The sequence below is a fragment of the Arvicola amphibius genome, chromosome 8 (assembly GCF_903992535.2).
Source record: "Arvicola amphibius chromosome 8, mArvAmp1.2, whole genome shotgun sequence".
NCBI lineage: Eukaryota > Metazoa > Chordata > Mammalia > Rodentia > Cricetidae > Arvicola > Arvicola amphibius.
Genome location: NC_052054.1, coordinates 45,676,237 through 45,702,548, shown reverse-complemented (window position 1 = coordinate 45,702,548; position 26,312 = coordinate 45,676,237). Strand labels below are relative to the sequence as shown.

The window sequence follows — 26,312 nt, the reverse complement described above, 5'->3', positions numbered from 1 at the left end:
TTCTTTCCCCCAACCCTACGTACATTTTTTTAAACATAGTGTATCTTGTTTAGAGGTCTTTTAAGTCTGAAACTGTCCTATTATATATTGAAATCCATTTCAGTCCAGGAGCACTTCTTAAAATGCTAAGCGACATTACTAGGCTGCTTTGCTTTTTGGCTCCGTAAAGTCAAACATGGCAGAGGCATGTTCACCACCTCTGTGATCCATGCACACTGTCCCAGTTCCAGGTATGCAGTGGGTCTATGCCGCGCCATTAAGCAGATTGTAAGACTCTGCTCACAAACCCCATTCAATTCATGCTCGGCCTCCTGAAAGAGCCCAGAGTTTGTGCTGGCAGCATGGCCCAGGAAGCTGCCGTTTTGAAACCGTGTTCTTTTTTTTTTCTTTTGCTACTGCTGAATCAGGGAGACCATTCTTAAAGGAGCTGTGGCACGCCGCCAGTAAACAGAGTAAGAAGCTGTGTTAAGCTCTGTTTTTTTTTTTGTATTTTTATTGTGTGTGTGTGTGTGTGTGTGTGTGTGTGTGTGTGTGTCTAGAATTTCTTTTTAAGCTTTCTCAGGTTTTACGTGGATATAGTTGACCATGCTGGTACTTCAGTCTGTAGTAGGAGGCTACCAGTTTGCTCCTGGCTGCTCAGCCCCAAAATAACCACACAGAAACTATATTATTTCCAACACTGCTTGGCCTATTAGCTTATGTGTATTTCTAGTTCACTCTTATATTTTAAATTAACCTATTTCTATTATTTTATATTTTACCACAAGGCTTGTAGTTTATCGGCAAGGTACCAGCGGTGTCTGTCCTTGGCTGTCGCTATATGGTGTTTCTCTGACTCTGTTTCTTTCTCCCAGCAATCAGTTTCGTTTTCTCTGCCTACCTGTATTCTGCTCTGTGCAGGCCGAAGACAACTTCTTTATTCATTAACCAATAAAGGCAACACATATACGGAAGGACTTCCCACATCACGTATCTATAATAAAAACCTTCTGCTTAACCATACCTTGTAGTGGCCATGTCTTCTGTTTATACAGCTTCTTGCCTATGGGAAGGAATCTGCAGCTGTCCTGCCTTGGAATTGGGTGATGATATGGGTGCCTTGCCCAACAGGCTGCATTGCAACAGCCCCATCCCCACCCCAAACTCAGCCTCACTCATGCTGTAGTCACTGAGGAAATCAGGGAAGCCATTCTACGTGACATCAATACAAAGAAAGGTTTCTCATACTCCCTCTAGGACGCACCCTTTTGTGGCATGCTAGGACTGAGAGAGACTGGTGTCTGGCATCAGGGACATTAAAGGACAGTGTGCTTGCCTTCACTTTCTCTGAACTTTTCCCAGAAATGTCTGTGTGCTTATCATAACTTTGGCAGGATAAAACCAAATTATAACTTTACAGCTGCATGTGTTTGGCTTCTAGGGAAATATATAGTGTACAAATTTGTGTGATGATCCGTAGTTTTATCTATTTTTGGAATAAGTGGTCAGTTTTGCAACATTTCAACTCCTCAGAAACTTTTAAAAAGTGAAACTGAATTCATTTGGGATGCCAATTTAGATGTGCTTGCCTGAATTTTTTTAATATGGTTTATATTTAAAAATTTCCATCTCCTCCCCTCTTCCTCCCCCTTCCCTCCCCTCCCCTCCACCCATATACCCCTCCCCCCCTCTCCAGGCCAAGGAGCCATCCGGGTTCCCTACTCTATGTTAAGACCAAGGTCCTCCCAACTCCCCCCAGGTCCAGGAAGGTGATCAAACATTGCCTGAATTTTTTTTTATCAGAGTTCCTTGGGATGCTGTGGAGAGTTAGCAGGGACTTAGTGTTAGCAGTTTGGAGAGGAGTGTGCCAGCAGAGACGAGGGTAGAGGAAGGTCCTAACTTACTAACTGCTCTGAGTTTCTTTGTTTTCATTCTTTGGCTTATACACCAATATACTAACTTCTGCAATTGGCAAATACATTTCAAACATGTCATACAACCTGGGAGTCAGGCACTGCCCATGACTAGCATAAGCCTACAGAAATGCATATTATATTTCATAATTGGGCTGCTTAATTTTTGTTCATGTGACAAAACTAGAGTCACCTGGGAAGAGGGACTCTCAATTAGAAAATTGGTCTGTGAGCAATTTCCTTGATTAATGATTGATGGGAGAGGACCTAGCCTACTGTGGGCAGTGCCATCTCTAGGTAGGGTGTGCATAAGAAAGAAGCTTAGTAGGCCATGGGGAGGAAGCCAACAAGCAGCATTCTTCCATGATACCTGCTTCAGTTTTTGCCTTGAGTTTCTGCCTGCTAATGGACTCTGGCTTTTGGACTAAAATAAAACCTTCTCTCCTCAACTTGCTTTTGGTCATTGTTTTATCCCAGCAGCAGAAAAACCTAACAAGGATAATCATGTAAGGATAGATTAGTTAACTGCCTGTCTTTAATATTTATAAACTGTTTTTAAATTGGTAAGAATCCTAGTTATCCATGACATATGCATGTCTCTCTTACTCTGTTAAAATACCCAGACCAAAGCAGCTTAAGGGAGAAAGGGATTCTTTCGACCCACTGTTCAAGGACCCAGTCATCACGACTGGGAAATCCTGGCAGCCGGAGCTCAGGGTAGCTGGTCAAACCGCAACTGAAGTGTGAAAGCAGAGAACAATGCACCTCATGCTCAGGCAGCCCTCTGAGCAGTACGCTACCCAAGGCCAGGGAATGGTGCTCCCCAGCTTTAGGGGAGGTCTTCCTTCTCAGCCTAATCAAGGTAATCTCTCAAGGGAATGCTCAGAGGCTTGTCTGTTAAGTGAGTCTAGAGCCTGTCTAGTTGCAAATCATTATTAACCATCTGCTAGGCAAGCATTTTACCACTGAGTCAGTTACCTCCCCAGCCCTTGGGTTCTGAGGCATTCCCCTGACACGTACCCCAAGCTACCATCGAATTCCAAAGCCTCCTGCCTCTTGTCAAGTGCTGAGATTACCACCATGAGCCAGCTCTGATATACAGTTATTTCCTTAGTTTGACACATTGTTACTTCTTTCTCCTGGTATTTCAAAGAGAATACATTTTAAAAAAATGTTACACATGTCCTTTTGGGGGGGGGGTTGGCTTTCACAAATCATTATAAATGAAGATCGTTTCAATGCAGGCAATATTTGAAGGACAGAATGCACTCTGCTAGAGATGAAGAGGGGAATATGATATTGTCTTGCTCTAGACACAGTCTAAAGAGAAAACATGCATTTTTTATTAAAGAAGCACTCATATAGAGCTCTTGGCATATGAGCTATAATAGTAGCCTGCCAATATTACGTCAGGGAATTATTAATATGTGATGAGGGCTTGTAAAGAGAGAAGTGGGAGCTGGAAGGATGGCTCAGTTGACAGAGTGCCTACCACAAGCATGAGGACCCAAACTGTGATCTCCAGTACCCACATAAAAGCCAGGCACTTCAGCCACACAGCCCAGCCAAATCCATATACTCCAGATTCAGCGAGAGACTGTTTTAAAATTAAGATAGAGGGGTTTGAGAGATGACTCTGCAGTTAGGAACACTTGTTGCTCTTGAAGAGGACCAAGTTCAGTTTTCAGCACCCACATGACAGCTCACAAACATCTCTAATTCCAGTTCCAGGGGATCCAATACCACCTTCTGGTCTCTATGGGCACGAGGTATGCACACACATATATGTCTGTACATACATACATGCATGCAAACACTCAAAATATATTTTTGGTAGGGGGCTGGAGAGATGGCTCAGAGGTTAAGAGCACTTGCTGCTCTTACAGAAGTCCTGAGTTCAATTCCCAGCAACCACATGGTGGCTCACAACCATCTATAATGAGATCTGGTGCCCTCTCCGGGCGTGCATGTAGGCAGAACACTATATGTGCAATAAATAAATAAATAAACAAACAAATAAATAAATCTTTAAAATAAGTCAAGAGTAATAGAGAAAGACCCACAAGGTTGAGCTCTGGTTTCTCTACCCATGCCCAGGCATATGTGTGTCCACACTTACACATGTACACTTACCACACACACAAATTTAATGGATGAATAGGGCCAAGAAGTCATTGTACTTGGATTTCACTGTAGCTTAGTAATAGGGAACAACAGAGATATAGGGCAGGAGAATAAGGCCCGTCTCTCTCATATCTTCACAATATGAAACTTGTATGAGACAGGAGAGCAGTCACATCCTTCCTACCAGGACAGGATGTTGGTTAGTTGGATTCCTGATCTATAAAATAGGACCATTTTGATCCTATTTGGGGTAGTGTGAACTGGTTTGATTACTATTGAATTGGAGCGGTCATTTCTTTCCACATCTCTTTCTTCTTAGCCTGATTGGTGCAGCTCCTGATCTTGGCTGCTTCTATACTGTTTTAAGAGAAGTTGGTGAAGACTCTCCCTTCAAAACTTGCTTGTGAAGCTGGGCATGGAGGTATATGCCTTTAGTCTCAGCAGTCAGGATGGGACTAAATGGGGAGATGGATCTCTGAGAGTTCTAGGACAACCTGGTCTACAAATAGTGAGTTCCAAGCCAGCCAAGAGTATACAATGAGACTGTGTCGCAAAAGGAAAGGAAAAACAAAACCTGCTTGTGGAGCCCACAAGATGGTTCCTTAACTAAGGTGTTTGCCACCAGTCCCATTGGCTTGAGTTTGGTCCCCAGTACTCACATGGAAGAAAGAGATCCAAGTCCCAAAGTCCTCTGACTTCCACATGTGCACTGTGGAATACAGTGCCCTATTGGACTTTACTTAAGTAGTTGTAGGAAGGATTCTAGTTTTTGTTTTATATATAGTCTAATTTTGCCCTTTGAAAGTTTATCAACATTGCTATTGCTTTTCAAGCAATTTCCTCCAAAAATAATTTTATAGCCATTTTTCATTGTTCTCTGTTTTTTGTTGTTGTTGTTTTTGGGTTTTTTTTTTTTTTTTTTTTTTGCTAAGACTTATTTTGTAACTCAGGCTGGCCTTGAACTCATGGCAATCTTCCTGCCTCAAACTTCTGAGTCCTGTTATTACAAGCATAAGCTACCACACCAAGCTAGAAACATTATTACTCAGTAAATTTACAGATTTACTTTGGTTTATTTGTTCGTTCATCTACTTGTTTGCTTGTTTGTTTGAGACAGGTTCTTATTCAGCATCCCTGGTGGCCTTGGAAGTCTCTATATAGGCCTGACTGGCTTGAAACTCACACAGATAACAACATACCTGCCTCAGGAGTTCTGGGGTTCCATACCTTGCAAATTTATAATATAGTGTTTGCCTTTAGAAATCATTTTAGAGATTGAGACAGGAGGATTGCAAGTTCTAACCTAGGCTACGTTCTAAGACCCTATTTCAAAAGCGGAGGGAAAAAAATCACATTTTTGTTTAGACTCCGAGGCACAAATCAAAACATATTTTGTATTAAGACAGAAGTTAATGCAAGAGGAAAATATGAACAATGCATATGAGCAAAAAATTAACTTTTAACTTATTTATTTCTGTGTTATGTATGTGGGTATATGCATGCCACAGAACTCAATGATGGTTAGACCTCAACTTATAGAAGTTGACTCTCTCCTTCCACCACATGGACTTGGTGACAAGCACTTTTATCTGTGGAGCCAAGCCGTCTCATCAGTCCAGTATCTTTTTTAAAAATCATGCATTGGGCCTTGTATTTTCATCTAGCACCTCCTCTGAATTGGTTCCTCTGAGCAAACTTAGTAGGTCCCTAGAGTATATTCTCTATGATAAATTTTTCCTTAGCGTATTTGACATCTGTTAGTCTTTATCCAAGATCAAAACCTATCGGTAGGGTTTGTTCATAATGAACAACCTCCAACTTCTTGCTTGTCTACTCCACCCCAAGCTCAGCAGTCTAATCAGATTTACAGATCAGTCTCTGTCAAACAAAATTCCAGATGGATAAGAATTATAAATTTTATGTGTGTTGTAGAGTATTTTCATCTCTAGACAAATTTTCTTTGTTTTTTTTTTTTTTGTAAGTTTTCAAGTGTGCCACCCGTGTGCTTTGTTTCCAGGTCCATATTGCGGGAGTTGGGCTGTTCCCATAGAACTCCGGGTGAACTCAAGTGAAGTGACTGTCCAGTTCCGGAGCGGATCTCACATTTCTGGCCGGGGATTTTTGCTGGCCTATTCCAGCAGTGACCATCCAGGTACAACGGGAAAACCACCATGCGTATACAAAGCCTATCTGCCTGAAGTATCTTTCTGCTCCTTATCTCTTCCTCTGGACAGAATTGTGATATCAGATACAACTGTAAGATGTAAGGACAAGATGGACTTGCCTTTAATCCCAGCATTCTTGAGTAAGAGGCAGCCTGATAGCTTGGTCCTGTACTCATTCCTCGTAGAGCATATTGTGAGTGGATCCAATAATGCACTTGAGATGGAGTAAATCTTGTTTCCTATAAACTTTGATTAACACATCTCTGGGGAAATTCCCCCAACCCTGCTGTGGTCTGGCTTCTCTGATGTCCTTCCCCAGAGCCTCCTTTCTTGCTCAGTAAACAAATGTTTTAACTAGTGACCCTCACCCCTGTCACACACCTGGCACACCAGCTTGGGGACTGAATAGTAGCAGGAGGAGAAGTCGCTGCCACATGACACGCCATGGTTGGGAAAGAAGGGAAGATGGTATGAGTGCTGATGAGAGAGACTGTTGGCTTCTTCCTCGCCTGGTGCAGAGTCTCCACCAGGTAGCCCGCACCATCACTATCCAGGGTCACAATGTGCCCAGTGTTCTATTTGCCACTCCCCTTTGGCAAAAATGTGCATGGAAGGGGATGTGCCACTCATTTCCTTCAGAGTGGATTGGCCATTATGGCCAGTGTTTCCCATATGTTATTCCTTAAGATTCTTAAAAGATGGGCTCAGAGGTTTGATGTGGGATTCCTCTCTGTATACCATTGGTTAATAAAGAAGCTGCTATCAGCCAATGGCTTAACAGAATATAGCCAGGTCGGAAGAGATTTATATAGAGAAAGTAGGCAGGGTCAGAGAGAACCCATGTAGCTGCCTGCAGGAGACAGGCTCACTGGAACCTTGCCAGTTAGCCACAGCCATGTGGTGATATGGAGATACACCACTACATGGTGACTCAATCATCTATAATCGGATCTGGAGCCCTCTTCTGGTCTGCAAGCATATATGCAGGCAGAACACTATATACGTAATCAATCAATCATCAATCATTTTTTAAAAAAATTCTTAAAAGATTCCTGGAGAGAAGGAGCTATTGCCAGGAATGTAGGGTATTTGGGGAACTATTTTGCCAACTTAAATAAGTATGTTCCCCTGTAAAGAACTTTTGTTTTACATACTTGTTTCCAGTTGTTGATCATGATTATTGATCATGAGCCTGCACACACTTTTAATCTCAGTACTCAGGAGGCAGACAGATCTCTGTGAGTTTGAGGGCAACCAAGGATACATAGAGAAACCCTGTCTCCTGAAAGAAAAAAGAAAACCAAGTCAGAAGACCATTCATCTTGATAAACTTTCTTGATAAACTTTTTCTATGTCACTGAGCGCCACTGGCCAAACTGTTGGAATTGAGATGTCCTGAGGAGCCGATCACTCCATTGATAGTGTGCCTAGGTTCTAACTCCAGCACCATATGAATCTAGTCATGATAGCATATACCTATAAGCCCAGCACTGGGGAAGGAGAGGCCAGAGGACCAGAACATGTGTCTTAAGGTTTCTATTGCTGTGAAGAGATACTGTGACCATAGCAACACTTATAAAGGAATTTAATTGGGCTGAACTTATGTTTTTAGAGGTTCAGTCCATTATCGTCATGAGGGGACATGGCAGACGTGCTGGAGAGGTAGATGAGAGTTTCACATCTTGCACAGACAACAGGAAGTGGTCTGAACCACTGGGCATGACTTAAGCATATATAAGCCCCCAAAGCCCGCCTCTGCAGTGACATACTTCCTCCAACAAGGCCACACCTTCTAATAGTGCCAGTCTCTTTGGGGACCATCTTCTTTCAAACCACCACAACATGTCAAGGTCATACTCAACTACAGAGTGACTTTGAGACCTGGACTAACTCAGACTTTGTCTCAAAAGTAAAATAAAATAAAATAAAAATCTTCCTGAGGATGTTTTCTGTGAACTGTGATGGGTTTTTTAATGGCTTTTTTCCTGATAAGGCTATTGTATGCGTTATACCTGCAGGTGTCCAGTGCTTACTGTTAGATTCTATTATTGTTCTCAAGACATTAACACTGAAAGTCACCATCGGTGACAGGCCAGGAAAAAGAAACTGATTCAACACTGGAGACTGTAATCTCAGATATTATTTATTTTTAGACAAATTTAAATAACATGATAATGCTTTCAAAGTTTACTTTATATCTAAAGAAATATTTAGGAACAGGTGGCCTGGTTTCTACTCACCTGCTAATTGCACTTCTCTTTATTTGTAATAGATTTAATAACGTGCTTGGAACGAGGCAATCATTATTCGGAGGAAAAATACAGGTAAATATGTGTCCTGAATTATTTATGCATAACGATAAGGAGTATTTGAGATATTCCCAAAAGGCAGAGTCTGTAAACCTTTTGTCTAGAACTACACTGTAAATAGAGGTTTTGTAGGCCAAGAGGTCCCATTGCAAGGACTCATGCAATCTCTGTTGTGTTGAAGCAAAAATGCAAAGGTAAATGATGGAAACAAATGTTAGTGTTATAATAAAGTTTTATTTAGAAGAAAAAGCCCAGGCTAGAGAGATGGCTCAGCAGTTAGGAGTACACAGTACTCTTGCAGAAGACTGAATTTGGTTTCCAGTACCTACAGCAGGAAGCTCACCTATAACTCTAGCTCCAGGAGATCCAATACTCCCTTCTGACTTCTTTGGGCACCTGTCCTTACATGTGCATTTGATTTAAGATTTAAAAAAAAATGGCTTGAGGGGAGAAAGCAGCAATGTCAGGATATGGTTCAGACTGAGCGTGGTGGTACAAACCTGTATTGTCCTGGTCATTGGGAACATAGGTAGGAGGTTGAGCCTGGGCTGTAGCGCTCTCTCTCTCTCTCTCTCTCTCACACACACACACACACACATAAAGAAGTAGAAGCAGGTCAGATTTGGGACTTGGTTCACCATTTTGCTTATCCCTAAGTTCTGCTGTGTTACCAATGAGCCACAGTTGAGTCTGGAATCAGTTTCCTGGCTGGTATGTGGAAATGAAATTGTGTAACTTTTATAGGTCTTTCCCTTCTACCCTGTGGAAAACCCTATAGAGAATAAAGACATGGATTGTTAGCTCAGCTTTAACTACAGATCTACTATCTGATCCAGTTTCCTCCCCAACCATTTATGAAGTGATGTGGTCTAGAGGGAACTCCCAACCATAGGCATGCTCTTTCTGCAATTCTTTGTTGTGTAGGGTTGTCCTAGGCATTGTTGAATGACTCGCTTCTCTGAATTAACGGTCCAGATGCCAATTGTGACAAACAAGACCGGCTGTAGACAATGCCTCATGTCTTCTGAAGGACAAAAGCACCCCCAGCTGAGAATTGGTGTCTGGAAGTCGCTGCCAATAGCAGTAACAAAACTGTAATGAAAGAGTGCTATTTTCGCGGCAGTGCAGCTCTCTACCCCATACACATAAGTAGCTCTTGTGATGTTCCATGCCCGCAAGGTTCTGTGACAGCCTGAAAATGGAAGCTGAAAGCCACTAAGTCAACTACACTGAGTGTACTCGGGGAGTTAGGTTTGAGAGCCTGTATTCTTAACTGCCTCACCCTTTTGGACATTTCTCAGTGTAGGTAGTTGATATGCAGACTTGATTCCAGATACAAAATCTACCAGAGAAACATGAGAAGCCAAAGTCTATAAAATAAATGTTGCCTTGTAGCTGGGCAGTGATGGCTCACTTTTAATCCCGGTGCTCGGGAAGCAGAGGCAGATGGATCTCTGTGAGTTCGATGCCAGTCTGGTCTATAGAGTGAGTTCCAGGACAGGCTCCAAAACTACAGAGAAACCCTGTCTCGAAAAACCAAACCAAACCAAACAAATAAACAAAAATGTTGCCTTCACACACACACACACACACACACACACACACACACACACACACGCTTAGAGGCTAATGGCCTCTGAAGTTTCACCAGCCACACACATTCGGGGTCCTGGGCATCATAGAGAAGGAGAATATAGTCAAGCCTACAATAACAGATTGGTTCCACTTTAGGCAGCCATTTTGCAGTGCTGAAGTATGGCCGCTAGTACAGGCCCACAGCCCATACCCATAATTCGGGAATACAGAAATCTTTGGAAGTCCTTTGTTACCCATTTGATTGTCAATTCATTTGACAGCAAAATTAGACTAGATTAGCAGGAGGCTGTTTAGTCGTTCTGCATTTTACTTACTGTGGCCATTCGTGCTTCCCATATGAGCTTTTACACGGCCTTTGATTAACATGTGTGGGCTCCGTGGGGAACTTAATATTATGTGCATCATTGGCAGTGTTCCGCCCCCTCAGTCCTGAGTGACTCATCTGATAAGTTCAGAGACTTATCTGGCACTAAGCAGTTTGTTTCTTGAGGCTCTGTGGACCTGCAGGAGGTTGTTTTTTATTTCTCAATTCCTTTATTACTGCTGCCGTGCCGGCCACTAGGAAAGAACTATGAAACGTTTATTGGAGTCACTAGCTAATTAATTGTCATTACAAACTGATTTTATAAGCAGCAAGAAGAAAGTAAAAGGAAAGGAAATAATAATAATAATAATAATAATAATGATAAAAACAGCTGCTATTTTGGAATCTGTCACTTTTAAAATGGAGTGAAGAAGCCTCAAACCCTACGGAAAGAATATAAGCAAAGCAACTAAGGGATGCTGACAGCTCCAATTGATTATACAGTACCAAATGGTCAGCCCTGAAAATATGCATACAAGTGGCCTTATAGAGGCCAAGCAGGTTGTATTTATATATCAAAAATATATGTTTATTCATGTATGTAACAATGATCAATGAAAAAAGAGGCTATGCATTTGAAAGAGACCAAGGAGGGGCATATAGGAAGCTTGGAGGGAGGAAAGGGAAGGGGAAAATATTGGAGGGAGGCAGGGAGGGAGGAAGACTGCCAAGTAGTATATATAGAAATGGGCGTGCAGCATTCATCTTCAAAGCTGTCAGTGTTTTTACACTTTGGCTGTGCGTGCGTGCGTGCGTGTGTGCGTGTGTGTGGTTTGTGTGTTTCAGAGGTAAGTAGCTGCCCTTGATGCTTCAAGAAGCTAGAAATAGAGAGTGAGCCAGGGAGATGATAGCGGTGTTCAGGGTCGACTAGCTAAGTGGAGTATGGCTCAAGTTACCTCACCAGACTCCAGCACTGAGACTCTTCCGCCACGCTAGCTTCCATGATGCGTTCCTACACAGCTCCGTGAATGATGACTGTTAAGTAAATCAAGCCCTGTTTTATTATTTATTTACCGTGTATGTGTATGGACACACATATGGATCAAACCTGCCCTTAAACATGTGATTCTGTTATCTCAGCTTTTGGGTTAGTTGGGATTACAGGCTTGGATAATGAGGCCTGAATGAGCCCTAATTTTAAAATATGCCTTTTTAATTGTAAAGGTAATTTATTATTAGCACAGATTGGTACTATCTGTTACAGGATCCCTGAAGACAGTGTACTTGAGCTACGTCAAGTTCAAGATGAAGTACACTGCAGGTGTAAAATATACCCCCAATACTAAGAAAAACAAAGTTAAATTATCTCCTTGATTCTTGCTGTTTTTCCATTATATATGGAAATTAACAGAATTTAAGTATATTATGTTAAATATATATAATTAATATTCCATTTCTTTTTACTTTTCTAATACAGCTACTAGAATATTGAAGTCTTTATAGCATACAAGAACTATTGTGTAAAACTTGTCTCCAGGTTAAGATTTTTATATCGGTTTGTGTTTTTGTAAATTGGGCTTCTCGTCTGTCTTTAAAGCAAGATAATTTTTGCCTGTGTTATTAAAGAGGAAAAATAACTAAGTTTAGTTTAATGCCTTTCTTTGGTTTGAATATAATTTGATAAAATATGAATTCTTTTTTTCCAGCAAATTCTGCCCAGCTGGTTGTAGAGACATCGCAGGAGACATTTCGGGGAATATGAAAGATGGCTATAGAGATGTAAGTGATTAAGGGTGTCACCAAAGGTGTAAGTGTTGGTTGCTGTGCCTGAATTGATTGAAAAATCAAGCAAAATGGGAGACAGAAATCTACACAGATGTGCATTTCATATTTTTGTGAGATGGTGAAATGTATTAATTTTGAAACTAAAGTAGTCTATGCATTCATTCTTATTTCCTGTTAAGAGTAATAGAAGTGAAATAAAGAATAAAAGTGTTTTTAGCACCTAAGAAGTATTATTCCATTGTACTGGTCACTTTTCTGTTACTATAGTTAATACCTGAGATAAATATTTTTGGCAGTTTCAGCCTGCTTGCAGTATATCATAGAGGAAGTCTGAAATGAAGCAGTATATCATAGGGGAGTCTGAGATGCAGCAGTGTATCATAGGGAGTCTGAGATGCAGCAGTGTATCATAGGGGAGTCTGAGATGCAGCAGTGTGTCATAGGGAGCCTGAGATGCAGCAGTGTGTATCAAAGGGGAGCATGTGGTAGATACAGCAAGCTGCTCACCCAAGGACAACTGGCAAGTAGAGAGAGGCAAAAGGGGGAATCCACAGACCCTTTCAATGGCACTTTCTTGGTGGCCTAATTTCTTCCCATAAGGCCAGCCTCCTAAAGGTTCTACCATGTGCTCATATGCCCCGGGCAGGCATTTGCTTTTTAACGCATGAGCTTTGAGATGCAAACACCTGTCCAATTTCTACAAAAGCCCATAGATTCATATACTTAAATATTCATATTCTCTCTCTCCCCTCTCTTGTACTCAGGGTTCATCGTTTTGTGTGTGTGTGTGTGTGTGTGTGTGTGCGCGCGCGTGTGCGTGCATGTGATGTACATATGGAGTTGCACATGTCATGGCATACATGGAGGTCAACTCTGTGGAGTTCATTTCTCCTTCCACTTTATGTGGGACTGTCAGGCCTGCATCATCAGATGGCAGGCACTGTTGACCCTGAGTCATCCTGCTAGCCCCAGCTCTGTAACTCCAGGTGACTTCTGTGCTAGAGCCAGTGCATGACTGGTCACATCACAGAGTAAAACGCCATCTGCCCTACTCTCATTTGCTATCGCTGCCCACCCCTCTGTTCTTATGCCTAAGAGGACTCTCTGGATTTTATATATATTGTTCCCAGACAAAAGTAAATCTCAGAAGCTTATTTTTCTAATCTGTCCTCTCTCCTAATACATAATTCATTGTTTATTCCTATTTACCTTTCCATCCCGCAGACCTGTGCCCCCGCCCACCCCTCCTCTTTGCTCTCTCAGCCTATGTCACTATTTAAAATGGTTGGATTTACCCTTCACTGTTGAAAGGTGACTTGTTTAAAATGTGAAGTGTCTGTATAGTGTCAGGAAGAGCAATGACTGGCGTGTCCTGGTGCATGGAAAAGTGTCTCTTGACCACACTGTAGAGATTGAAATGCCACTTGGCAGGAGAGAAAACATGACTTTAACTTTGTTGCAGGTTGGTTTTTTTTTTGTTGTTGTTGTGTTGTTTTCTCTTAGCACATCTTGATTTTGAAATACTGCTTTTTGTTTCCTCCTTCTTGTATTGCTTTTGTTTATAAATTGGGCACAGGATATACATTTGGCTTATTGGAATTTTTTCTTTCTTTTCCCCCCTCTTACCCCCACATGTGGAACACTTAAGTTTTGACTCTTCCAATGGTCTATACCTCTTTGTTCTGAATATTTACTCAGTGAAGCTATTCCTAAATGATTCCAGGAAATTAAGTAGGGGAAGTCAAATGTTGAAGCAGAGTTTCTTCCCTTTCCGTGGAAAGATTTTATATTGTTTCTTGTTTTGGGGTGTGTGTGTGTGTGTGTGTGTGTGTGGTGTGTGTGTGTGTGTGTGTGTGTGTATGTGTGTTAGGGTGGGAAAATAGGGACTGGGGGGGACAGTCATCCTGTGTGTTAGATCTGAATATTTACCTACAGGTGCTAGCATTCAGGGTTCTTCTTACGCACCAACTGGCACCATTTGCTTTTGCTTTTGTTTTGTTTTTCAAGGCACGGTTTCTCTGTGTAGCCTTGGCTGTTCCTGGAACTCAGTCTGTAGACCAGATTGACCTCAAACTCAGAGATCCGCCTGCCTCGCCTCCTGAGTGCTGTGACTGAAGATGTGCGCCACCACGCCTGGCTCATCTCTTTCGAGGAGTCTGACTAGTGTCTTCCGTGCATCTGTTAGAGTCTTCACAGCTGCGTAGCAGTGTGCATGCACCAAGGCTGAAACGACATCTGTTTTCTCCAGTTGTCTTTTCTTTTTGAAATTGCAAGACCACATTTCCTTTTTTCTTTCTTTCTTTGTCTTTGTTTGTTTGTTTGTTGTTATTTTGTTTTGTTTTGTTTTTCAAGACAGGGTTTCTCTATAACTTTGGAGCATGTCCTAGAACTCGTTCTGTAGACTAGGCTGGCATCAAATTCACAGTAATCCACCTGTCTCTGCAAGTGCGGACATTAAAGGTGTGCGCCACCACTGCCCGGCCAGTTGTCTTTTCTTACTTATGCTATTATTCGTTTAGAGACCAGGTCTCACCATGTAGCCCTGGCTACCTGGGACTCTCTATAAAGCAGCCTGGCCTCAAACTCAGAGGTCTGCCTGCTTCTGCACTCCCAAGTGCTGGGGTCAGGGACATGCACCACCACACCTGCCTTTTTGTTTTTTTAAGGTACACATATTTTGTGTGTGTTTGTGTGTGTGTGTGTGTGTGTTTCTGTGTCCTGTGTGTGCAGGTGAGCATTTGCTACGTAGCAATCAGAGGACAATTTCAGGACTTCATTCTTTCTGTCCATGATGGAATCTAGGGATCAAACTCAGGTGGTCAGACTTGCCACAGGCACTTTTATGAGCCGTCTTGCTGGCCCTGTTTCTCCCACTTTCTGTGGATGAGGAGTCTGAGCAGGGTTTGACTTGGTCCCCACTTCAGGATCGCATCAGACTGCAGCTGAAATGTCAGCCGGAGCTCCAGCCCCTCAGTGACATGTGGGCTTCTCAGCTTGCAGTGTTGGGCGCACTCAGGTACTTGAGTGTCACTGAACCAAAGGCCCACCGTTTTCTTGGATTTTGCCCGGTGTTGCTGTCATTCTTGTCGTGTGCTTCCTAACATGGCTGCACACCTCCTAGAAGCCAGCAAGGGAGAATGACTGGCAAAGGTATTTCCTACTAACATATGGGACGCAGTGAAAAGGGGTGACATCCCACCTCTTTGCCACGTTCTCTGAGTTATTAATAGGAAGACGTCATAACTTCTGCACATATTCAGTCTTTTACAAGGGGAATTACCAGGAGGCAGATCCTGGGAGTTATTTTAGCATCTGCTCCATGGCAGCTTCCTCTTAGGAAATACATTCCACGTAATGAGTCTTTTTTGGGAGAGTCTTTGCAAATCCAAAGCATCCTGTACATCAAAAAACAGAATCTGGAAAACTAATTACTTGAGGAGCCATGAAGCAGCAAGCATTCTGACTTGAGGGAAAATGTGTCCTTGCTTTGGTCTGTCTTGTCTGTCGATCTGCCTGCCTTTGAAAAGGTTTCATATAACCCAAGTTGACTTTGAACTCTATGTATTCATGGCTGGGCTTGAGCTCCTGGTCTTCCTGTTTCCACCTCCCAAAATGCTGGGATTATGCAACATTGAGACTATGTGGTCTTGAAGAGATAGTTACAGGAAAGGTATTGATTCATTCTGTGGGCCCAAAAGGCAACAAGCAATAGGATCAATGGATAAACATCATAGAGATGCCAACTTCAGCTGCATTAAAGGAATAGTTAAACAGCATAGACTGCAGTAGGGTGTCTGGAGAATAAGTAGATGTTACAGGCATTTTGTTGGTGATAATACGTATGAGTGAAGGTGCCTGTGGGTGGGGAGAGAAGGGATCTTTAGAGGCTACACATGAAAATCTTTTAAGGGTCTTTTTCAGTCCTTAGGGTTCTGGACTCTGTCTCATTGTCTGACCATGTAGACATCTACACCATGTCTGTTTTTAGTGTCTACAGAGCAGTGTGGCCTTTGAGTTTCTCCTTAAGATGTGACCACAGGGCAGCTTTCCTTTGCCATCTTTCCAGCTTGCTAATAGTGGGATACATCTGCTTTTCAATAGGATGCGGCAATTAACTAATTTATTATTATTATTATTATTACTATTATTATTAATTTTGTTGTGGGGGTACTGTGTACCATCACATGAGTGGGAATCAGAGGACAACTTGTGGAAGTCGATTTTGTGTCCACTGTGTGGATTCTAGAAATTGAACTTGTCTTAGTCACTGTTCTATTGCTGTGAAGATACACTGTGACCAAGGCAACTCTTATAAAAGAAAGCATTTAATTGGGGCTTGCTTATAATTTCATAGGTTTAGTCCATTATTGTCATGGTGGGGAACATGTTGCCATACACAGTGCTGGAGCAGAAGCTGAGAGCTACTTCCAGATCCATAGGCTGAGAAAGCAAGATGCTGGGTTTGGCGTGGGCTTTTGAAACCTCAAAACCACCCCAGTGACACACTTCCTCCAACAAGGCCACACCTCTTAATCCTTATCCTTTCAGATAGTGCTACTCCCTGGTGACTAAACAGTCAAATGACCCTATGGGGGCCACTCTTATTCAAACCACCACTGATTTTAAGTGTCAAATGTGCCAGTTCATTGGGCACCTTTACTTGTGAGGCTGTCTTGCTGGCCTTCACTAATTCATTTTACAAATTCATTGTTGTCAAAAAATGTTCAAGAAACTGCCAACTAGCCGGGCGGTGGTGGCGCACGCCTTTAATCCCAGCACTCGGGAGGCAGAGGCAGGCAGATCTCTGAGTTCGAGGCCAGCATGGTCTACAGGAGCTAGTTCCAGGACAGGCTCTAGAAACTACAGGGAAACCCTGTCTCGAAAAACCAAAAAAAAAAAAAAAAAAAAAGGAAAAAGAAAAAGAAACTGCCAACAAGGACAATAAGAGTAGACTTACCAAAGTGGACAGGGGAAAGTCAAATGAAACCTCAACCGTACTCAGAAAAATACAGGCAACTAGGGAATGCTGAGAGCAGGAGAAATACTCTTCTCCAGGCAAAAACACACCAATTGGTCATCCAATACCAAATTATCAGTCCTGAAAACAAACATATGGGTAACGTTATACAGACTGAACAGGATACATGAACACACACGCACACACACACACACACACATTTGTATGCAATAATAGTTAATGGGAAAAGAGGCCACAAAGGTAGGGAGCAAGGAAGTATGTATGGAAGGATTTGGAGGGAGGAATGGGAAGAGGGAAATTATGTAATTATATTAAATTTCCAAAATAAAAATAGTGTTCAAGAAATACAAGAAAATAAAAGTATATGCCTGGATTAGGCAGAGAAAATGAGAAACTGGGCCTATGTATACCAAAAAAATTGTAGGGAGAAGGGAATAATACTGAGTGTTTCTATGTAGTGACAATATGAGTGACTTTCCATATTTCTGTAGAACATTACTTGCATAGAAAAATGTTACAAATACGCTAAAATGAAGACTATACAAACTATAATAAAGCACATAGGAACAAGTCACATGATTGGAGGTGAAATATACGTCATTTTATTGGATCTTTTGAGATAGTGTTTCTCTCTGTATGTTAGGTGGATACTCAGTTCCCTGTGTAGCCCAGGCTGACGTTGAGCCTGAAACTCTCCTGCTGGGTCTCCCTAGAGCTTGTGTTGCAGGGCTGTACCATCAAGTATGGCTTTGGAGTGTGTTTTATAATTTACACCTTGCCATCATTTGACAGACAGTTTGAGCGCGTGGTTTATTTTTATTGCACCTCACTGGCTTTTTAAGTTCATGTTTCATTAACTGCAAGCTCTTTTATTATTTATTTTTAGATTTTTTTAGCTTTATGACTATGTGTATGTATTGGAACATGTGTACGAGAAATACTTTCAGAACCCAAAAGAGGGTGTCAGATCCCCTGGATCTGAAGGGAACTGGGAACTGAACTCTGCTCCTCTTCCAGAGCGAGAAGCTCTCTTAACCACCCAGTCATCTCTTCAGCCCCCAGAATGTTTACTTTTGTATTTATTTTTGTTGAACCATTGTCTGTCCTTTTCCTAAGAGGAAGTTTAAGGAAACGCTACAGTGCTGGAGTGGTTTGATGATGGTTTGTTGATGGTTTGATGAAAGTTCTGTGGGTCTCCATGGCATCCTGTTTGCCTGACTTCTGTGGCATGCTGAACTTAGTGTGATGATGCTTCATTTGTTTTTGGCTTTGTTTTTTGCTTTTGTTATTTTTGTTTTGTTTTGTTTTGGTTTTCTGAGATAATGTTCGACTTTCATTCAGTTGGACGTTGAATTCCCCGTGTAGCCCAGGCTGGCTTTGCACTTAAAACCCTCCTGTCTTCCTAAGTCAACTGGACAGTGGCAAGGGTACTTCTTTTATCTCCTAAGTATGTGCAAATAATGTACATAGATGTGTACATAAATACACATTTAAAAATAAAAAAAAGCTGTCTTCAAGAGCTAGAGCTGTGTATGCGTTCCCGTTGCTCCTTACAGAATTAGAGCAGTGTTGTTTCAGCTTAGTTCTTGAATTTTGTCTAAAGGAAATCACTAATTAACACAAACCAGTGATGGAGTTTGCCCATATGTGCATTTGACTGTGCTATACCTGCACCGCAAAACTAACTAGAAAATCAAAGTATTAGTTGTTCATGGGGAAAACTGTTTTCGTTTTTTTTTTTAAAATCAGATGTAATGAAGGTCAATTTTTAAACTGATACAAGGGACATTGATAAGCATGAATTATGTTTCAATTATTAGATGATGGATTGTGTTTTTTTTTTAAATAAAGAAATAGTTGTGGGAAAGATTGGTCATTTTAACCATGATGATTTAATGGACAGATCTTGTGACTAGCCCCCTAGAGATGAATCCTGTGCCATGCATTAAATATTATGGGGAAATGTATCTATAGTTAAAACCTTCCTTCATAGACATCTGTACCACTGGACTCCTGTTCCTCTTGGGGGAAGTCAGACTATTCCATGAAGTTACCCTTGTGGGCATTGTTGCTCATTGACCTCTGGTCTCTCGGTCACTGGGAGCTCTGTAGAGAACGTAGCTTCTGAGATGTTCGTCCATCACCAGGCAGAATTCTGAGGGAGAAATGATTCAAGGCATTGGGAATGACTGCCTAGCAGACCACAGTTAAGTTGCTTCTCTCCTGGGGCATAGGGAGGGAGACAAGCTTGTGGGAGCCCTACAAAGGCTAGAGCCAGAAGGTGGCAGGCATCCAAAGTAGATACCACATAATCCAGATAATCTAGTCTATCCTCGTCACTGTCTGGTTTATTTAGGAAGAAAAGCCAGAGCAGAGAAATGACTTCCGCACATGTAATGAGTGCAGTTAGAGTTGAGCCAGGATGCCCGGACAGGAACATGCTGAGGAAGCATTCCTTCCCTGGCTAGATCCCTAGCTGCCAAGGGATGTGTGCAACCCAGGCCAACCTTAATCTGGATATGTAGCTGAGACTGACCCTGAACTCTTGACTTTTCTTCCTCTACTTCCCAAATGCTGGAGTTAGAGGCATGCATTACGATGCAGAAAGTTTTTTAATGAAAGCAGACAAATGAGAACTTAAAAAGTGCAAGCTGCAACCCCCTCACCGGCTGCAGCACTTGGGAGAATGGACCCTTCGCCTCCTATGAGCGCCGCAGTAGAGTTGACCCTGTAGACAGGTGCCTTCGTGAGCCAGCCCCTGAGGGTACGAGAGGGGCATAGCTGGTACCACCTCCCTCATCTCTGGTGTGGTGGTGGGGACAAGGAAAAGATGCCCTCCCCCTACCACCTCCAGCTGCCAAGGGAGCCGACCCTCCCCCTTACCAGCTGCAGTACTCAGGAAAGTAGACTGCACCTCTCCTGGACAGCACAACACAGCTGACCCTGTTGGCAGAGATGTGGGGGAGCCAGTCCTAAAGCGGTGAGGTTGGAAGAGCTGTTCCCCTTACTCATCTGTCTTGTGGCATAGAGAAGAGATGCCTGCCTTTCTCCCATCAATGCCTGAGGCAGATTTATTTTATTTATATGAGTATTTTATCTGCACATATGCCTTTATGCCAGAAGAGGGCATCAGATCCCACTAGAGGTGGTTAGAAGCTACCGTGTGGTTGCTGGGAATTGAACTCAGGACCTTTGCAAGAGCAGGCATCCCTCCAGCCCTGCATTATCTTTCCTTTAAGATTTTATTTAGTTATTTGTCATCTGTTTATTTATTTCTTTTGCAAACAGGACTGAGAATTGCACTTAGACCGTGCACCGCCAGGCAAGTGCTCTACCACTGTGCTATATAGTCCCCTTTAAAATAATTACATTGCATTTATTCATTGTGGGTAGGTTGTCTTAGCTTTCTATTGCTGTGCAAAGACATCATGACCAAAGCAACTTATAAAAGAAAGCATTAAACTGGGGCTTCCTCCCAGTTCATGACCATCATGGCATGTCATCAGGCTGGAAGGCAGGAAGCTAAGAGTTACATGTTAAGCCAACAACCACCAAGCAGAAAGTTCTAGCTAGGAATGGCCTGGTCTTTGAAACTTCAAAGCCCTGCCCCATGTCACACCTCCTCTTACAAGGCCACACCTCATAATCCTTCTCAAACAGTTCCACCCAACGCAGACCAAGTATTCAAATGTATGAGCCTGTAAGGACCATTGGGTTCACACAACATAGCCTGAGTGTAGAGGTCAGAAGACACTGACAAGCGTTGGTGGGTCCCTGTCCACCCCTCCCCTCCTTGTCCCACCCCCACCTCTATGAGCTATCTCCTCACCATTTTCCCACCCCCACCTCTATGAGCTATCTCCTCACCATTTTCCCACCCATGTTTTGCTATTTATTTTTTGAAATTAAAAAAAAAAAACTTTCATGTGTATGGATGTTTTGCTTACGTGTATGTCTGTGTACGATGTGAGTGTGCACAGTGTCTGCAGAGACTGGAAGAGGACTTAAAATCCCCTGGAACTGGAGTTACAAATGATTAACTGCCATGTGGGTGTTGGGAATCGAACCCGGGTTTCTGAAAGAACATCTCTCCAGCCCTCCCACTGACGTGTGTGTGCACACACGCGCGGGTGCGCCGCAGTACACATGTAGAGGTCAGAGGAGAACAATGAACAACCTCAGATGTCTGTTCTTGCCTTCCACCTTGTTTGAACAGTCTCTCCTGCTGGCCGTGGATACGCCACTCCGGCTGTCTTTCCAGGTGTCCTTCTGTTTCTGCCTCCCTTCTCACCCTAGGAATGCTGAGATTACAGACAGTGCTGTGTCTGACCCTGTGTAGCTTCTAGGGATCTGAGGGCTCAGGCCCTCACACTGGCAGAGCAAGTGCTTTACCCACTGAGTCATTTCCCCAGCCCCATTTCCAGTTTGCCAAGAAAGTCCCATGTAGTCCAGGCTGATCCCCCTATGTAGCTGGGGATTGCCCTGAACTCCTGGTCCCTCTGCCTCCACTTCATAATTGCTGGGGCTGCTGGTGTTCTTGACTATGAAAAAAGCTTCCTAATGCAGGCAGATTGGGAGAAGATTTTTTCAAGTGCAGAATGGGTCTCTACTATAAAGAGCATCATTCTTTTCCCTCATTCTAGGGCTAATTTTGTTTCCAAAGCAGAAGCTGTCATCTGCATCTGTCATATAGTCTCTTTATGGCAATGATGTCAGATACTATAGAACAGACTTCCTTTGCCAAACCTCAGGTGGGAAATGTAAAGTCTCTTTAAAAAAAGAAAAAAATCACAGAATTCCTTGGTGGTATTGCAACTTCAAGATAATTGGTTCCATCTATCTCTTTGCTTCTCCAACCACTGTAACTTGAAGAAATACTTCCATTGAGAATCAGGGAATTGGCACTGCCGTGAACACAGTGGAGCCCAGTGATTGAGACCCAGTGTCGTGACCCTCTGTCCTGATGGCTTGGGTATTAGCTACGGGCTGACACAGAGCACACAGCCCAGCTTCATTTAGAATTGTCTACCACCTCCCCACCCACATCCGTTCCTGGGGACCTTTGGACCTGATCACCCCATCAGAGCCAATCCCACGCCCTCACCTGCCTTAATCAGAGCCAGTCGGTTGGTCTTGCTTTTGCTGCATGTGTCTAAATAGCATATAGCTTGCTGAAGGCTTCCATGAGCCACAGTGCCTCTGCAGTCACGGGCTCTTGGACTCACTGAAAGGATTCAGAAAATGAGATAAATGAATGCTGGGGTTTTTTTCCCCATCATTCCACTTGAAAGTTTCTGTTCCATATAGCGGCTGACAGCTGTCTTGGTTTTGGCACCATACCAAATCACTGGAGTAATATGAAACTGAGCTACAGAGTCTCACTTTCTTGGCTAGTCTCTAGGCTGCCTTCCACTGTGTTTGCGATAGTCTCTCTTGTATACTGAGTCTAGAAGGCTCACTTTCCTGACTAGTACCTAGGCTGCCTTCCACTGTGTTTGCGATAGTCTCTCTTGTATACCAAGTCTAAGAGTCTTGGTCCGTTATCTCTTTGTGCTTAACCATCCAACCAGAAATCAGTGGCTTTAAATAGTCACCATTTTATTTGCTCATGAGCATGGTGAGCAGTTTTGACAGATAGGTTCTTCAGTGCACTAGTCTGAAGGTGCTCTTGAATCCCTGTGGCTTCTCTAATATGTGTGCCAGCTGGCAGGGCCTCTTTACCTGTGGCAGAACAAGGCAAACTCCTCGCCTCAGTTCAGATTTCCAGCTAGGCGTTTCCATGAAGTCATGGCTGTGGAGAGACATCATTCATGGGGGCAGGGCTGCTCCTGTAAACGACTAAGCATGCAAAAATAGAAAATGTGATGGATGTGCTTCTAGAGGCAGAGGCAGGCAGATCTCTGAGTTCAAGGCCAGCCTGGCCTACAGAGTGAGTTTCAGAACAGCCAAGTCTAAATAGTGGGAGCCTATCTCTAAAAGGGCAAAACAAACCCCAAACCCCAAGCAAAGAAAAGCAGAAAATCCAGCTTTGTTTCCACCGTGTTCTCAGTGAGTGCTGAATGGTGGTGTCGCTCTGTTTCAGACCTCTTTGTTGTGCAAAGCTGCCATCCACGCAGGAATCATCGCAGATGAACTAGGGGGCCACATCAACCTGCTGCAGAGCAAAGGCATCGGTCATTATGAAGGAGTCCTGGCCAATGGTGTGCTCTCCCGGCAGTAAGTACAGCAGGATGCCCTGTAGTCAGCTGTGAGAATACCCGTGATGGGGCTAGGAAGACAGCTCTGCCGTTAAGAGCACTTGTTGCTCTTCCAGAGGACCCAAGTTCAGTTCCCACATTGGTAGCTCCCAGCCATCCATGACTTCGGTCCTAGGGTGTCTGATAACCGCTTCTGCACCAGGCGTGCACACGGTGCACAGACGTGCATTAAGACAAAGCACTCATATACCATTAAGTTTCAAATGCTGGACAAACAGCTGACATGCCTATTTCACATTATCAACAGTAGACCTGGCTGCCAGGTTCTCCCAGCATCCCTCAGTCCCTACCTGTTACAGGGTATGACTGGCTTACCCTGCCCTCCACCCTGAACTCTCCAGCCCAGGGCCTGGGCTGCTCTTCCCCCAGAGGCTCTTCCCTATATAATCCAGACATTTTGGTTACCCTTCCCCTCTTATAACTTTGACCTCCTGGCTGCTGCACTTGGTTCTCCTCTCTCCTCTTTCCCTTTCCCCCTCCCTTCTCTTCTCACATGGCTCAAGGTCATGCCCACTCTGCGCTCTCCCAGTTCCCTCCCCCTGCCTCTGACGATGCTCTCTCCCACAGATGTACAATAACCTTCCTCCTCCACCACACCTAGGAGCAGTCCTGTCCTTTCCTTTCCTTTCCTTTGCTTTCATTCATCACTTAAAAAATAAAGTAAAGAAATCTTTAAAAATGTCCGAGAGCTTCAACAGCATTTATAATCTATGTGGAAAATAAATGTAGCAATAAACGAGCATCCTGGTTGTGCCAGCATGGGAGTTAAAATGGCCTGAGCCCTGGCGTGGAGGAGCGCTTCCACTCCCAGCTGAACCTGCGGGAGAGAATGAATGCCTTTTTCTTCCAGGTTTTCATGGTTTCGGTAAATGACTGATCATCTCCAACTGTACCTACTACAGAAGAGGACGGGAAACTGAAGTAAATGTTTATAGAACAGCTGAGTCTTCCCCGACCTTCAAAGATTCTAGAGACTGTTTCTTGAGGAGTAAGAAAAAATAATAGCAAGGGGGCTTGTATTATGTGATAGTGTCTCAGTTTACTGCACGGGAGTTTAAGCATGTCCCAGCCCTGCTTAAGTTTTTGTCCTGAGTGCCTTCACCGATAAACTTTCAGACGGAAGCCACATAAACCCTTTCTTCCCCAACTTGCTTTTTGGTCCTAGTATTTTATCACAGTTGTAGTAACTCTGACTAAGACAACCCTCAGAAGAGTGTGGGCTATCTTGTTTGGTAGAAATTCTATTGCAAGAATCTATTGTGAGCCACCATGTGGGGGCTGGGAATTGAACCTGGGTCCTCTGGAAGAGTAGCCAGTGCTCTTAACTAGTGGGCCATCTCTGTAGCCAGAACATATATTTTTTAGATATATATCTACCTCAAACCTTGGAGCATTAAATTTCACATCCTGCTTGTGGCAGACCTGATTGTTTATACATTGTGCTGTAAATCTTTAAATGTCAACCTGATCTTGACTTTTGAGAATTTTCTGTGTGTGTCTATTGAAGGCCTGATGCTTTTTCAAGAAGATAAGATGCTCTTGCCTAGACTGCTTCAACGACTTGGCCTATTTTTATATGTGTCTGAATGCTTCATGGTGACCAAGTTTAATGTGTACTGCTTGGATTTTGTTTTACTTTTGAAGAAAAACATTAAAATGGCTGAATTAAAAGTAGTCTTAATTCTCAATTACCCACATAGCAATTAGACTTAATGCATAAATATAACTTTCACGTGGAAGTTAAACTTGCATGCCAAAGATGCACATAAATGAAAATGATTAGCGGCTTGTAGGAAGTTGGCGGTTTATGGTGTACTTAGTTGACTGAATTGTCTTGTTTTTGTTTTGGTGGGAGTAGAAAGTCCAGAGTTACAATATATCAAGAGCTGTACTTCCTCCTAGCTCTGGTGATTTCTCCCTGATCTTTGTTCTGAGAAGGGAGTTAGCTGTATGGTAAGCCAGTCTTCTCGCTTTGTTTAGATCCCAAATCTTCAGGGAACAACTGTTTTGATCTGTGATGTTTTGCCCTTGGGGAAGCACCGTACATTTGGTCATTGAACTTCTGTTCCCACACATGATTGTTTGGTGTCCGGGGGAAAAATAGAGAAGGAAGCATTGCAGCTGAGGAAGAAGGGGTCCCTAAAGTAAATATCCAGACCCTGCTGGGACTCATCCAGGGGTCAGGCCACTTCCTGGATCTGCGGAGACCAGAATGGAATCAGGAAGAGGGACTGACCTCATTCCAAGGAGGAGGCTCTGACCATCAGCAGGGACAGCCTTTCCTTTGTGTGTACTCCGATTGTTCCAGACTGTCTGTCTCTGGAGTCCCAGGCGGGTGCCACAGAGCCCTGCCCTCCCCCAGGTGGTAGTTTTGAAGGAGAAGGTTTGTGTACCCTTAGTGTGACTTTGTCCCAGTCAGTTAGTTCGATACAGTGAAGTGCACTGTAGAGGTCAAATGGAGGGAAGCCAGGCAGAGAGCTGGTAGCAGACCCTCCCCCTTTATCAAAACATATTATTTCATTTTAAAATTGTGTCTGCGTGTATGTATGTACACACGCAGGCATATACATGCCACAGCATTCATGTAGGGTCAGGGGACAACTTGTAGGGGAAGCAGATTTCAGGGATCACTCAGTGGGCCCATTATCAACTGAGCCATCTCACAAGACTCACTTCTTCATGTTCAACAGTTATCCTTTCTAATTCTCTTCGATAACAACAAAAAACCAAACTGAATGTTTTGGTTGCCTCTCAGCAGCAAGAACAACCATAAACATTTGTGTTGCAACATGTGGTTGATGTGACATTTGGGAGACCACATTCCAATGTTGTTCTTAGTTTGGGGACATTAGGAGAAAGAAAATTAAATATCAGACAAAAGAGGGGCTCTTGATGAATTCTA

At 43.1% G+C, this 26,312-nt stretch overlaps 1 protein-coding gene across 1 annotated transcript in view; it reads left to right on the top strand.

The window, feature by feature from the left end:
• Dcbld1 (discoidin, CUB and LCCL domain containing 1) overlaps positions 1-26,312 on the top strand; it is an 80,065-nt gene that overhangs the window by 43,881 nt on the left and 9,872 nt on the right. The window contains exons 3-6 of the mRNA XM_038340255.1: positions 6,034-6,168; positions 8,454-8,505; positions 12,097-12,169; positions 23,236-23,369. Coding sequence (XP_038196183.1) covers positions 6,034-6,168; positions 8,454-8,505; positions 12,097-12,169; positions 23,236-23,369 — 394 coding nt within the window. The remainder of the gene's footprint in view (positions 1-6,033; positions 6,169-8,453; positions 8,506-12,096; positions 12,170-23,235; positions 23,370-26,312) is intronic.